The sequence below is a fragment of the Aquila chrysaetos genome, chromosome 12 (genome assembly GCF_900496995.4).
Source record: "Aquila chrysaetos chrysaetos chromosome 12, bAquChr1.4, whole genome shotgun sequence".
NCBI classification, from domain to species: domain Eukaryota; kingdom Metazoa; phylum Chordata; class Aves; order Accipitriformes; family Accipitridae; genus Aquila; species Aquila chrysaetos.
In genome coordinates, this window is record NC_044015.1 from 21,836,198 (window position 1) to 21,852,122 (window position 15,925).

The window sequence follows — 15,925 nt, forward strand, 5'->3', positions numbered from 1 at the left end:
TCTTTTATTATTAACTGTTTAAAAGTCATACCTAATGACTTAGCCAGGGTCCAGATCCCATGGGGCAAAGCATCTTATAACAGGACACAAACCTATTCCAATGAGCTAAAAGGACAAAACAGGCAAAGTGCCTATTGCCCTTCTTTTCAGAAATTATGCCCTTTTATCTAGATGTCCCCAAAGATTCATTTCCTAGAATGGAAACACAGAGCAGGCAGACTTACGGAACACTTTCCACTCAGAGTTTCATCTTCACTGTGTATTTTTGTATTTCTCTAATGTCAATAAAAGGAAAGCCTGTCCTTGAACAACAGGGTCTGCATTACCCACAAGTCCACCTCTACTTGGATTATGGTATTCTTAGGCAGGCAACTGTTTTAAGTGGCAATATTGAACTATCAAAAATAGGTGATGTATGAAGTGATATTTTATTGTGAGACACTAAAATAGAAGATGTGGATATCTTTTTTAAACTACTGTATGCAAGCTATAATTTTATTGTTAATTACAAAATCAAGGAATCGTATTAATTCCATTTTACTGTCTTATGACTTCACTACAGGACTCCCGTATTATTTCTGACTGTAATTACCCATTCTGCTAAAAGAAAAGAAATAATTCTAAAGGACTATGAATCTCCAACATAACTGCTTACAATACTAATGAATGGGTTTATAATCAATTTGCTATATGTAGTATGTCAGATCCCACAGGACATTTTTCTTCCTATCTTTTTAAAAACACAAATATAAGATGTGTCTTCTAAAAGTCTAATGTTTCTAAAAAAAAAGCAAATGTTTCTAAAATCTTCTGAACAGTATAACTGGCTATTTAATATATGAATATTTATGCAGTGTTCTGCTTAAGGCAGCAGTAGTTCTGTAATTACAGACTTCAGCTCCCAACACCTTGAAAATGTCAAATATAATTAGATGGTGGAATGTGCATTGTTTTAATTACAAAATGGAATAGGAATTTTCCTGTTCCTAATTAGAATAATAAAACTCCCAGCCTCAGTTCACATATCTTGACTAATAAGTCCTTCCACTCTTCCTTCCTTGGTTGGCTAATGGAGAAAGATCCCTGTTTAGCTTGTAATTTAGACCTGTAAGTGTAAAGTTTGACCCAACTGGTCAAACTCTGTTTGGCTTAGAGTCTTAAAGTCAGGACCACAATCAGCATAGCTGCTGAAAAGGTTTGATTTGGGGTTTATTTATTCTTCTAAAAAAGATTTTTTTTTTCTTTTTCCTGTTATTTTCTTAAACTGTAAGAGCCTTTATTAAGCTATAGGACTTTGCTATTAATAATAATTAATGTTATTAGTATTTAAAAAGATTTTTCTGTCTTGAGCTAGGAATTGGCAAGCCTGAGAAAAGACGATCTCTATTCCCAAGAGCTCAATAAGAATGTAAATACCTAGAGATCTTGTAAGGAGAAAAATGAAAGGTGACAACCTCCTGTGTGTTACGTAGTGCAGGACAAACCAAAAGAGCATTCAGTATCACAATAACTTCTCTGAACTGATGGGATATGTAACAAATCTTCCTTCTGGCCAAGAGCCACAAGACAGTTATCGCATATTGCAGAGAACTGAAAGAAGACAGCTGTGAGACTTCAGAGGTGGAAGATAACAGTTCTTCAGGTTGCCCATCACTCTTCTGTAGGACATGCTATGATTGCTCCTGGGGCTGTTTTGGGGTGCTCCTGGTTTACTTGTGAGGATTAAGATTACCCACACTGCCAGCACAATTTGTTATTGGTCATATAATATAGCCTACACATGGAAGCCATGCTGGTCCTGCCCCAAACCCACAAGTTGGCTACCCCTTAACCACCAGGCCCAAACTTGCTGGGGTACTCCCAGGTAGATGGAAATGCTTCTGTTAAACTTCCCTATGATTAGTTTTCCATGGCTTCAAATGCACAAAAAGAGGAACCTGTAGAGCTGTAGCCCACTAAATACAGTATTGTCATTGCTACTAACAAGCCACAGATTTTGTACAGAGTTTGCAAGGACTCAGGACTGGGGCTTATCAAACATGCTTTGTCTGTACTTGTCTTGACCTGCCTGGAGCTTTGTTTTTGTTTGGCTCAATTGCAACAGCAGTTTTTCTAATGATCTTAGAAATTAGGTTCTGCCTAATTTGTTTTACTTTCACCTTTCTTTGTATGGTACAACTCTGCATGATTTTTGTATCAATATCTACTAGTAACAAGTAGTTATTCTGTATAAAATGAGCTATTTATGACTCTAGTGTAGGGCATCTCAGATCCTTTGTCAGGAGCAGTATGATATTGATGATGATTCTTCCTCACTCTAGGAACCACATGGCTTCATTTTTATGTTTGCTAATGTGCTTTCACACCTTGCTCTTTCTCTTTTGGTCTGTCTGCACATTACATCCCAATTTACTATATGCAGCATGGTTTACGTATGTTGGATGCTTGTTCTTTGTACTCTTTGTTACCCCAAAACCAGTTTTGCCAGCTGCAGTTCTGCATTTCCTTATCTGACCATTGGGTGAGTTGTTCATAGCCTTGAAGTCTCCAGTACCAGCATATGCCCTATCTCTTATCCTACACCTGTAACTCCTCCACATTGCACCCTCTGTAATGCAGGAATACAGGTCTGGTACGACAGCAGAGGTCTTGCAAATGGGGCAGTGGAAGGCCAAGCCTTAGTGGGAAAATCTTATTGGAGTGTATGAAACCATAAATAGCACAAGGCTGTCCTTTGGATAGCTCAGCGTCTCGAGCACTGACTTTTGTCTCCGGCCTTCCGCCAGGCATACAACCTGTTGTTATGAAAGAAACACTGAACTGCTTGCTCTTGACTTAAAATGTAGGACCTTTAACTTTACTATTCCACAGGCTCTCTGCAGAGCCCTAAATTTCTAATTCAAGGTGGTCCCTGGAGAATTTCCAAATAATGAACTTCACTAAAACCACATTCTCTCTGCAAGCATTACAGGCAAGTCAGTAGCAATCAGATATTGATGGTTTCTTAAATGACACTGGAGACAGTGAGGCTCAAACCAAAAGAGAGGCAACAAATAAGCACACCCCCCACCCCCCAGTTTCTCTCTTACCTTGAAAGAATATGCAACTGGATACATACATAATTCAAAACTCTCTGGGAATCAGTAGCTTCTATAAATTCCCTTTCTCTAAAACTGTACACTGGTAGTTACATATCTAACTCTCATATTTGCCAGCCCTTAACTAAGCAAAGAGTCCATATTTATCTTCAGGAAAATAACATCTTAAAATCCATGGGCTTTGTGAGAGTGCAACCATGAAGTGTCACATACTCAAATGTCTGAACCTGTTTCTGTAGGTTGCAGTCATGTGACCTCTCTTTGCTTTGCTAAAATGCACTACAGGTGTTATCTCTTATCGTGAACTCATATCCAGATCCTGTGGTGGTGTTGTATTGGGCTGTGTTGGTGGCTACCAGCAGACACTCTTTAAATATGGTGTCGTGGTTTCAGCCCAGCTGGTAACAAAGGACCACGCAGCCGCTCGCTCACTCCTCCCGCCCCCCTCCGGTGGGATAGGGGGGGAGACGGAGGAGAGGAAAAAACCCTGGAACCTCGAGGATTGAGATAAGGGCAGTTTACTGGGACAACGCAAAAAAAAGTTACAACAACAACGACGGTACTAATGAAAGAGTATACAGAAAAGAGTGATGCACAGTGCAACTGCTCACCACCCGGGACCCGACGCTCCGCCACTTCCCCCACCGAAAGTCGAGAGAGAGAGCAGGAGAGCCCTCCCCCCGGCCCACTCCCTATTTATATACTGAGCATGATGTCACATGGTATGGAATAGCTCCTTGGCTAGTTCAGGTCAGCTGCCCCGGCTATGCCCCCCCACCTCCCAGGTTCCTGTAAAAATTAACTCTATCCCAGCTGAACCCAGGACATATGGGTTACAAATTGATTAGCCTGGGCTATATTTCAGTCAGGCTAAGTAGGGGGGAAAATGAAAAGCCTCTCTTGTAATTATAGTTGAATATTGAAGTCACTGCTCAGTGTGCTGGCTGGAATGACTTGAGTGATCTTCCTTGAGACTGGATGCAAATACAAAGGCTGTGGAATTATTAGTTTTACCTGCCTGTATAAAAGACAAGCAGAAAAGAGAGAATCAGTATATATGTAGCTTTCAGAGGAAGTCAAGACATGATTAGCCAGATGCAGAATAAAGATAGTATGACTAGTCCACCTGTCAAAAAGGGTTAAGGGATGCCTGATACACTATTTGGATCTTTTATATTTTGTAAATAATTTTTAGACTTGGATGGCTTGGGAATTCTTAGATCCTGAGGTCATTCTGCAACCCCTCCGCAGCAAGCAAGGAGCTCCTGAGCATGGGAGCTGCCTCCTGGCATTTCTCTTGTTTTCCGGGAATCAGGGAATCTTTGTAAGCTATCGAGTAAATAAACAGGATTGCCTCAAAGAGATAGCTAATGAATATTGATAAAAATACCAGCGAGGTACTTGGGAGAAGGTTGCTCTATTTAATAGCTATGTTGTGTTCGCACTGCAAGGCTGTGGCATTGTGGAAGATTCTATTAAAATGTATCATAAATGTCAGTCCTTGTGCCAAATAATTCATGGTCTAAATGACAAGGCCCAACAGATGGATGAGACAAAAAAGAGGGCTGTGGTGGGTTGGAGGAGACAAGGTATTCCTATTCTTAGCCAACTACTAACAGTGATTGCAGCTTTCAACCGCCCTGGTTGTTGTCCTGTTGTACTTTGCTGTGAGATTCACAAAAGACAGGAGGAGAGACTGGAAGGAGGACAGGTCTCTTTTATGCTGGCAGGAATGAATACTGAGGTCATGACTATGATTGAATACCTTCCAGAAATAGGTCAGGAAGAAGAAATGGTATCAGCCCAAATTCTGCCATTTTCTCTTGTTTTTGAGAACACATGGCTCCTGCTTAGCTACACCAGTGCTGTACCTTCACCCTCGGTGAGACTGCTGTGCAGGACTGGGATTAAGACCAAGTACAAGCTCAAATGCATTGTAAACTGGGCTGTCATGAGGACTTTTGAGAGATAGTACTAAGCACAGGATGGCTGGAGAGCAGGGAACTTGCTTGACCTAAAAGTCAGATTTGCAGATTTTTTTATGTTCTAAACTTAATTCTTAAATGCCTCAGGCTTATAAGAGAAGGCATTCAGGCTTTTCAGAAGTCGTAAGTTTTGCATCTGTATAAAGGCGTTTTGCTTTTCTCTCTGAACACAAGTTTCTGCTGTTTCTTGTCCCTTTTTTTGGATGCAGGTTTCATCTGGCCCAAAGCCATAGGAACTGATCTTTTCTCTAAAGGATTTTTACCTCACCATTGTCTAAGTTTTATGGAAACTAATTGCAGAGACATGATATGATGGTCTTCCTTCTCCTAGATTTAACACTATTGGATTTAATTTCAACTCACAGTTTAATATCAAATCCCAGCTGTCACTGAAAGCTATTATCATTACAATTTTGGAAAATTAAGTTATCCTTATTTCCAGCATTGATTTTAGAGTTTAATTTAATTGTTTGGTGACTGCCAATTAGAGTCTAGCTTTAGAAATACAAAGATACCTTCGTGCAGCTCCTCAAACCTCTTGATCTTTTGCCAAATCTTAATAGAAAACCTCTCAGTATGTGTAAGACCAGAAATAGAGCTGATACATCACTGATAAAATTCCTATTTATTTCAGAAATCTCGAAGTCATGCTGAACGCATGGTAATCCTAACAGTGCTTATTTCCTTTTTTTTTTTTTATAAATGTAAGTGAAGCAGCAATTACACAGGGAGAGACCAACAGAATAAAAATTGTTTAACAAAAATATTCTCAGGCAGGAATAATCTAAAAATACTTTAAAAATACTTCTTTTTAATTAAGTATATGTGCTTAAATAGAAAGCAAATCCTTAGGCAGAAATTTTACAACACAAAAAATACCATTAATGCATTTCTTTTCAGTGTGACTTCAAACATAATTGATGATTCATTAATTATTATTACAATTAATTATGATTATTGATTAATTAAATCAATGATTAGTTATAATCAATGAATAACTACAAACAATGAGATTTAGGATATTGCACATACTGTTGATTATGAAACTTCTTTTATGCTCCTGCTGCAAGGTAAATCAAGCACAGCAACATATCAAAAAAAGGTGGTTGTTTTCGGGTCAGAGTGTTACCAAACTTCAGCTAGAAGTTTCCTCAAAAACCCCATCTCTAGGGAACAAAGCTGCCAGTCCCTACACAACACTACAATTTATTCTACTCTCTAAAACACACTGGTTTCCATACATACATTAAAAAAAAAAATAATTCTGTGGGTGCCAACCCTTCTCCAGTGGCCTACTCCCATGATGTTTTGCCACTTCTGAACTCCCTTCCTACAAACTGGACTTTTAAGGGACAAGATCGTCAGTCAAGATACAATGTTTGTTAACAGCTCAGCTCCCGTGTATGTAAGGTTCCACAATAGGCTGTTCTTTATTAATTTTGGCTGCAAAGTAACAGATTTTTAACAATTATATAAGAAAATCACAGAGAGGGGTAAAAATTTTTGGAAGAGGTAATAATTTGACAAATTTAATATCCTTTAATTTCTAACATATTCAGGCCTCCTTTTACTACTGGGGTATTAGGTCAGGAGGATGGTGCAGGACTGAAAAGGGAGCAGGGCCTTCTTTCACTATGAACAACTCAAACTCTACACTTGCCAAGCAAGTAGCCAAACACAGAGAGAGATCTGACATGTGGTATTTGCATTTTTTTCTCCCAGGACAGCCTTGGCACAGGCCTGACACCTCCCTTTTTGTTCCCCTTTTCTGTTCATCATCTGCTAAAAGCTGGTGGGATGCAGGCTGTATGGCTCTTCTGTAAAAGCATAGAAGTGATGTGAAGGATGTAACGTTGATGACTTGGCCAATGAACTATATAGCTGCTTTGAATGCATAGCAGCCTCCTCAGGCCTCAGATAGCCCCTTAATATTTTGGGGATGCTGGTCTCTAATGCACATGTATCCTCTGTAAGTCAGCCACATGACAAGGTCAGCTCAATGAGCAGACTGTTAAGTGTATTTTTCCTTTTTCCCCTCCCCTCACACATGGTTGACTCCTTTGAGAGAAAAAGCAATGTATTTGGAAAGTATTATGCTACTTCCACAGTATGGGGATAATTTCATCTTCTGCAGTTCAGGTTTTTTGTTGGTTATTTCCCCCCCCTCCCCAAGGCTAATTTAAGCATAACAGAAAACCTATCTAGAGAGAAATGTGACTATACTATGCCTCCAAGACACAGCGGTATAGTTTAACTCTTACACTGAATCCGAAAATCCTGTTCTTAGGAAGAAAGATTTGGCCCTATAGCCTACTCTCCCTCTGCTCTTATTCTAATCGGTGCACTCCCTTGGCTTTTTGTGTCTCTTGCAGTCACACCCATACGTGACTTGCAGGTGACAAAGTGCATAAATGTGGTGGGTCATGCATGGCTGAATAGCTGAAAAAAATGCCAGATGTGACTGAGAAGTGGCACTGAGCTACCAAGTGATGTGTACAAACATTTGACATTTCAAACCTAGCTCTGTCAGTGTATGTTAGAAGCAAAAGGAAATAAAGCATCTGGTGCTGAGACACCGTGAACATTCTCTACATACACTTATTTCAATGGAAGCTGATGACCTCCTGCATTTTGCAGCCTGGAGTCCTACAATGATAACTGATTTTTGTGCTTTCTGCTGGTGAGAATTCCAGCTCCTTTGGGGAACGAGAAAAGTAAGTGGTCTTCCAGTACTGAAAGAAGCGTTTCAAAACAATCCTGATGTTATTAACTCCTGGCTGCACTCTGGAAAACCTAGAAAAAAGAAGCTACCTATATCTGTATGCATGCATCATACACAAGAGTCTAGAAGATAACGTAAGGAAAAAATTTAACTGTACAAGGGACATTGTCTGAAATGTCTCCCATTTTAGTCCCTGGAAGTTAAGCAACCAACAGATGAAGGCTGTGGCACCGGAACACAATTTAGGTGGAGAATAAGTGCATCAAGTCACTCAGATTGACAACACCTTGGCCTTTTGCCTTCCCACATCTGGGGCACCAGATGAAGCAATAGTGCCACAGAAGTCGAAGGCAAAATTCATAGTGACTTCTGTGAAGCCAGGATTTAAACCAGCAGTTTTTTATGTGGAATAGCATGGGTGAAGACAGTCTTTTTCCTCCACCAAGAAGAAATTTGTCTGTGTGTCCTGCCTCTAAAGTATGACCGTTCTGCCAGGAACAGAAACTACATAACCCTGGAAGATTTCCAGATTCATATTAAAATGCGAGACATCCGTATTTCATCTGTAAGTGAATATACTTATGATATACTCTGAATATGCTGAAAAGAAAGTCAGTTAACAAAAAGCAAAACTTATTCCAGGAATACTCATTTTCAGTATCTCCCAGAGGCATGTAGACTTTTTACCATGAAAATGAATTCCCGCTAGACCAGAGGGACTGTGAGTTTTCATGGCAAGTTTTGTCTTTCTCAGCTGTGCAAATGAAGCTCAGATAACCCATACAGTCTACAGAACCCTAAAATGCCACAAGCATAATTAGGAATAAAACAGGCCAAACTGCCTGGCAGTGCTGATTACCACGTGCTTCAGGTAAGCACGATGCACAAGGCAATCTAAAACTATTCAGCTGTCAGGAGCGTGTGCTGATCACAGGCTCTGCTAAGCAGAAGTATTACCAGTGTTTTAAAATAACCTCTAAAACATTCTTATGATACAAGTTATTTTATTTTATGAATCATGAAACTTCAAAATATGTAATTGAAAATGTGTTAAGATTTATTTCATAATGCTCATTTGTTTGCCTCTGATGTTTTTAGAGAATGACCCATCCACATTTTTCAGAAGCTCCATCTCTTAATTTCATTTCTTTTTCATTTCTATGTCTTCCAAAGCTCTAGCCTGGTTCTCCTTTTGCTTTTGCTGTGTAAATGAAGAGTAGCTCTAGTGATAACAATGATCTCAAGAGGGGCATATTGGGTTTATGTTTTAACTCTGTTGTTGATAAAATCTGCTAGTTTGAATTATTCTTAAATTAGACTGAAACCAAAATCAGGCCCAGAGTATTTCTTTTGAAGTTAACCATCCGTTGGCCTGCATACATTCTATGTAATCATATTTTATGCAATCCTGAAAGTTGCTGCCACCAAACACGTTTGTTTACAGGAGTTAGTCTCATTCATAACACATTCTTAAGGATCTTAATAGCAGAAAACCCTCAGTGTCAGAACTGTACTTGTTTGCTGCTATTTCTGAAGATAAGGTCCTTCTGAAGCACGGAATCTGTCTGTCTTTACTTGTTCTGCATGACTGAATTATATTAGTTATTACAGGTAATTTTTCCACTCTCTAACTATATATTTCATTTGTATACACATGAACACGTCCCTTTCCTACCGCTTTGGAATTTTGACTTCCTCCTTGACCCAACATCCTTTTTTCCATGTCTTTCCTTTTGTCTAGTGTTTGAGAGAAAAAACAGCACTTTTTGTAATGTATTTTCTAAACAATCTGCTTTTCTTTTGGCCTAGACCTCCTAGGTCTTGATACAAAGTGGATGACAGCAAACCCAAATTTTCTTGTTTGAAGGTGCAAACTTAATGAGCTCTGGTTTTCTTATTGCAATTCAGGGTGGAGAGGGACTGTCTGCTATGAATGGGACATGGAAAATTAAAGTTAGTGAGTGGCAGAAGAAAAAAAACATAAAAGAATTGACAGCATTCAGAGGAGAGAGGTTGGAAGCCTGTTTCCCATCATGCATTCAACCACTATTCATGAAAGTAAAAGCTTTAAAATTCAGAGAGCCTTAATTAAATTGGGTAAGTTTTGTTTTTAAGTAGTTGGATCACATTAGGAGCTTACCTCCTGCTTACAAAGGAAATCAGTATTAGATAGTAATGCCAGTCAACCACACTGGATGATTCCTCTATCCCTTATACTTGTGAACTTCTCATTGCAATTAAATTATCTTTGATGAAATCTCTCTTTATGAGGTGCAACTCAGTCTTTGGTTCTCCTTGAGCCAATCACAATGGAAGAATCTAAGCCATCATGTCCTTTTTCTGATGCTGTTGAAGTGCTGGCATCTGCCTGTGCTACAAAGCTCTAGAAAGGCATTCTCATTAGTCTTATTAGAATTAGTGCACATGCGGGTAAATGCAGGGTGGGTGTACGTAACTAACACATGCCAAGTGTTTCTTTCTAAATATCACAAAAATCGTTGTCACCTTTTCACTCAAGTGATATGACTACTCAACTAAAATGTGGGAAATGGTTTCAAATCCTGCTGCAGTGTAATGGGAGAGGGCTGACAACTCACCAAAGAGTTTCCTAATTGATGTTTAAGCTCAGGTGTATTGCATCAGTTTTTTCTCTTGATGTTGCTTTTACTTGTACTGAATACCTACATGTTCATCAGTTCAATAATTAGAACTTGCTCCTGGGGGAGAAGGGCTCGCACAGGCTCTGGACTCTGCTCCTGCAACTGAATAACATGTAAGTCCTAGAAGTTCATTAGGACACCATTCTTTTAAGCGAGAACTCTGACTCCCTCTCAGAGCAGGTGGGTGTTGAAGAGATCTCCACCGCTTTAGATCTAGATGTAAAGGACTTGCTGAAGGTCTTAGAAGTCCACACCAGAGTGGAGAACTCGCCTGCTTCATGTGGGAACTGTACACAGAGCTCAGTCTAAGTTCTTCATTGCTCACAGAATCCTTTGCCTTATTCCTTGTAACAGCTACAGGGAGCTTCTAGGAGAACTACAACTATGCAATTAATATTATGTAAGGCAACTCTTTTGAGTAGCAGGCTCACGTTCTGTGCTGCTGCTCTGTGTTTCATCCCATCTTGCTGCAAGCCAAAGCCAAGCCCACCAAACAGCACAGTTCTGTTGTGTCTTGCAGGATCTCTACATTGTCCCCTGCATTAGAGTTATGCCCAAGCTGAAGTCCAGCAATCTCTTGTCTTGTTTGGATTCCCAAAGCAACAAAGATGGCACAGAGATTGAGGAAGCCCCTACATTTTTTTAGGGGCTTCTCCAAGCTTGAGCTCTCCCTCCTATGCAAAGCTAGTGTAAGATACATGGCACAGCAAGTGCCTTCCATCAAAAGGCTTTTCTTGAGCAGGCCTAATTGCATTGATAGGATGTGTCGGATACTTCCATATAACCAGCTTCTGCAAAGCTTTCCAGTTGGTGCAGCTTACTTTGGGTTAGCTCCTGACCATGTCCCGGTGCTTGGGGAGCACAGTGGACAGAGACACTCCACTGTTATCTAAAACTCCTTCTCAACCTGACCCCTTCTACCTCCTAGAGAACCTCCCAAGCCCTTCAAGTGCACCTGAAAGAAAATAATTTTTGTTTTATATTTCAGCCAATGTTTATATTTTAGAGTTTTGTATATTAAGCATTGTATGTATTTTTTATGTTTTTATTCAGCACACCCATTATAGTTAACTTACACCATATTTTACCACCGAGTTGTTCATATTATTTTCACAATCTCTCTCTGAGGTAAGTTACATGGTGCCTCAAAGTGCCTCAGTCACTTCCCTGTGAGTGGGGTCACCTGAAACACTTTGCTCAATCCATAAAACATTCTTACCTCCTTCTTACTGCCGTGCCATTAAACAAATTAACATCACGCCAATGTCTTTAAGCTTAAACTGTGTCTACTCATATCTTATAGAAGTACTTAAGTGACTGTACTTTCCAGGGGGGCTAAATACCTCCGAGAGACACACCAAGCAGCTAGTGCCCCTGCAACTCCACCTGCTACCAGCTGAGCAGCCATAGCAGGTTTTGCTCTTTAAGATGTGCCGAGAACCTCATTCCATCTTCAAACCAGACATTTTTAGCTCTGTTAGAGGAAGCACATAATCCAGAGGTTGGTAGAAACAGATGCCACTGATTATCATTTTGAGAACATTTCTGTTTCCCTAAGCATTCCCTTACGAAAGTGATTTTTATTCTACTAAAGCAACACGAGCGGCGTTTGCCTAGAAGCCAGCCCTTCTTGAAACATGTCTTCCTCCCGAGAGGTTCCTGTGCACATAGCATGATTTAGTTGAGCAACCCTTTCGTTTGCTGAGTAATTCCTAGAAATAATTCGCACTTGAAAAGACTGCAAAGAAGAGATTCATTTACGCCTGCTCCTTATGGGGGGCTTCGATGCCGATTTCGGTAAGGCGAAGCATCACGTAGGGATTTTGCATCAGACGGTGCGGGAGCAGTGCCGAGGCGAGCTCCCTCCCCGCGGGGAAAGCGGCATTCCCCGCGGAAAGGCTCCGAGGCGCGCCGCTCCCCGCGCCCGCCGCCAGCCCCCCGCGCCCGCCGCCGGCCCCGCCGCCCCCGCGGCTGCTCCCGAGGGGCCCGCTCGGCCGGGTCGGCCACTCACCTCCACGAAGTAGAAGCAGGGCAGGAGGGTGACGCTGTCCTTGGTCACTTTGCCCTTCTGCCGCTCCTTCGCGGACATGCTGGCGGCGGCTGCGGGCGGCGGCCCCGCGGCAGCGCGCTCCCCCGGCCGCTCGCAGCCGCCCGCCGCGGGTCTCCTCCGCCCGCCGCCGCCGCGCCGCGCCGAGCCGCACGCTAGCGCGTCCCCTGCGCCGTGCGCGGGGCTGACGTCAGGAGGCTGCTCGGCGGCGGGGGGAAGGGGCCCGGCCCCGGCGGCGGGCGTGCGGGCGGCGGGGGTCCCGGCCGCCTTAACCCCTTCGCGCCGGCGCTACGCGGAGCGTCAGAGCAACCGGGGGTGAAGGGGACGCCCCGGGGCGGCGCGCTCAGAACTGGGGGAGCTGTGGCTGCAGCAAGCGATTTGCGAATGTGCACGTACAGGCCTGAGACACCCGAACAGGATCCCTGCAGGCGTGAGGGTGTACGGGGCGCTCCAGGGGGAGTTTGGGGCTTTTATCTTGCTTCTGGGAAATCTTTCTCTGAAACGGGAGTACTGGAACGGCCCTGGGAATACCGTTCCTGTATGGCCAGTGTTCTCTTGCAGGGGTACTCTTTTTGAGATCGAACTGCTAATGACAGCTTACCGCAGCCTCAGCGCCAGGCAGGGGGGAGTGGTGTGACTGGGACGGAGCAGAGCCCAGCTCCTCAACCCCGTGTGCGATACTGAGGCATGTGGTTTCTCTAGTCCGTGAAGCGTCTGGTGCAGTTCCTGCTACAATCTTAAAGAGAACAGAACTAATCTGAACAATTGTTTCCATGGTGAAATGTGTTATTTCGAGATCCTATTTATGGATCAAAGTTTGCAGCCTTTTCTCAGGCAAGCTCCTGTTGATGTGAGTGAGAGGTACCACGGATGAGGCCTGCAGGAGTTCCCTGTATGGGATAGCATTTTCATTCTTTCTAGCACATTAAGGTTGTCTTGTGCCTGTAAGCTTATTCTTGCATTGTGGTGTGTAGCTTTAATGTTCAAGGAGAGAAGTGTGACACAAACAGTCATCGTTTATTTCCTGTCCCTCCTTTTTGGGAGGGACATGGGAAATAACCCACTGCTCTTGTTCAGATGTTTGCTGGTATTTTGGCTGCTGTAGCCAGTGTGCTATGGCAATGGAGGTGAAGATTCTCACCAGCCCCTTTTCTTTTCTAGCTGTTCTCCTTTCATTTACCCACAGAGGATGTGCCAATCCATGGTCTGCACTGAGCAGACAGGCAAAAAAGTTTCATAAGAGGGTAAAAGCAAAAATGTACTCCATGCCTGCAGGCAGGTGTGGAAGGCAACTCTGTAGTCGGACTCCAAATCATTGAAAAAGACTTTTCAGAGCTGCAACAGGTTGCAAGTGTTGCCACGCCAACACATAATCTTGTCCTAACCCTGTTAGGAACGATTCCCAGGGTTTCTGCTGACTCAGGGGTACAGGGGACTCATTGGTGCCCCTGTGAAAGGGAGGTGGGGGGCTCCAGGCAGCAGAGGTGGCCAGGAGGGCTTCTGGGAGTAGAGGAGCTGTAAGCAGAGGAGGTTTGTGATTGACTATCAGCACCAAATTCCAGGAAATTATTTTGGGCGGTGTGGGGGTGTCTGGTAGTTGTTCCTACCCATCAGTGGTCTAGCCTTTAAGTAAAAAACGTCCCCTATTGTTAGCCTTGCTGCTGGGTTATTCTAAGCAAAACAGTAAGAGCTGAGGAGCTGTAGCCAGACTTTGCTGCTGCCAAATATGTAACTATTATTGGGGAGAGTGGTTAATGAGCGATGGCCACTTAGAGTTGCATTTACTGTATCAGCCTTGCTTGTTCTGAAATCTTGAATCTGGCTTGAAAATCATTAGCGCACACCATTAAAAATTACTCAGAGTGCTTTGTCTGCCTCCGTTTCACACATGATTGCTTCATTCTGGAAGAGTAGAGGGATTAGGGTGCTTCTCTGGCAAAATGAACCAAGAAACTCACATCGTGATGTAACTTCAGAAACTGGCAAAAACCCAGCTATTAATTATATTTTATTATTGTACTGCCTAAAGGCCAATTAAGAGTGCAGCAGTGATAGTTAGGTACAGTAAAACGCAGAGTAGCAACCTGTCCCTATTCTACAAATTCTTACTATAAATGTCTGTCGTGGTTTAACCCAGCTGAAACGAGGACAATGTCTGGTGGGAAGGATGCAATGCAAGCTGTGTGACTGCTGTAAGGGCAGGAAGAGCTGTGCTAATTCTCTGGTTTTGTTTCTCCCTATTTGGTGAATGTACTGATAGAGGGAGTTAGGAGAGGAGTTATATATGATTTTGCTGAAGTGAAGCAATTACTTTTTTGTCAGTAACAGACCTTGACAAGAACTCCTGCCCTTAATCTAGTCAAATAGAGGAAAATGATCATCAATGCCTGGGTCCCAGAGTGTGGCAGGTCTGCCTCGCACTAGTCTTAATGGTGGTACAGATGGGCAAGTATGGACATGGCTAGGGTGCATTTCCCACCCTTCTCTCTGGGCTTTCACTTGTTCTCTGTTGAGACTCAGCTATAGCAACCACTTTGTCAAGAGTAAGTAACCAAGGTACAGCTAAAGTGCCACTTCATCATTTCACCCTTGCTGTGGTGCCAGCAATGCATTCCTAGCTTCTGCCTTACCTGCTCGAGCCTCAGAGGGTAGCACCTGACCGACTCTATGCAGAGGCTCTGTATCTCTCTTCATCTTGCAGTATCCAGAGGGGGCTGCAGTCATTTGGACCTTATGTCCTGAACTAACATAATGGCGTAAGAATATTTCTTCTCCACTTCTCAACACTGACATTTAGGTTACTGTGTGTCCTCTTTCAAGCACATGAATATTGATGGAAAAAGGGAAGAAGCCCTTGCTGAGTGTAGTGATATGGCTTTTGGACTAAGGGATTCATCTATATATTAACACCTGGAAACACAGAAGTCCCCCCCATTGCAGTTGCATTCAGCTCTTTTGACAGTTAGTTGTTAGAAATTATGGGATTGATTCCCATTTACATAAAAACATTGATAGAACAGTGTGAAATGTCTTTTGTGTAAATGAGTGTATTGGGTTTGCATGGCAAGGTTTTGGTAGCAGAGGGGCTATAGGGGTGGCTTCTATGAGAAGCTGCTAGAAGTTTCCTCTGTGTTCAATAGAGCCAGTGCCAGCTGGCTCCAAGACGGACCCATGGCTGGCCAAGGCCGAGCCCATCAGCAGTGGTGGTAGTGCCTCTGGGATAACATACTTAAGAAGGGGGAAAAATTGCTGCACAGCAGCAATTGCAGCTGAAGAGAGGAGTGAGAATATGTGAGAGAAAGAACTCTACAGATGCCAAGGTCAGTGAAGAAGGAGGGGGAGGAGGTGCTCTAGGTGCCAGAGCAGAGATTCCCCTGCAGCCCGTGGTGAAGACCATGGTGAGGCAGGCTGTC

The 15,925-nt window shown here is 42.7% G+C and overlaps 1 protein-coding gene across 1 annotated transcript in view; it reads right to left on the bottom strand.

The window, feature by feature from the left end:
• Positions 1–12,751, bottom strand: part of PLPPR4 (phospholipid phosphatase related 4) — a 35,900-nt gene extending 23,149 nt beyond the window's left edge. Inside the window, exon 1 of the mRNA XM_030032680.1 lies at positions 12,477–12,751. Coding sequence (XP_029888540.1) covers positions 12,477–12,554 — 78 coding nt within the window. The 5' untranslated portion in view covers positions 12,555–12,751. The remainder of the gene's footprint in view (positions 1–12,476) is intronic.
• Positions 12,752–15,925: the final 3,174 nt, after the last annotated feature.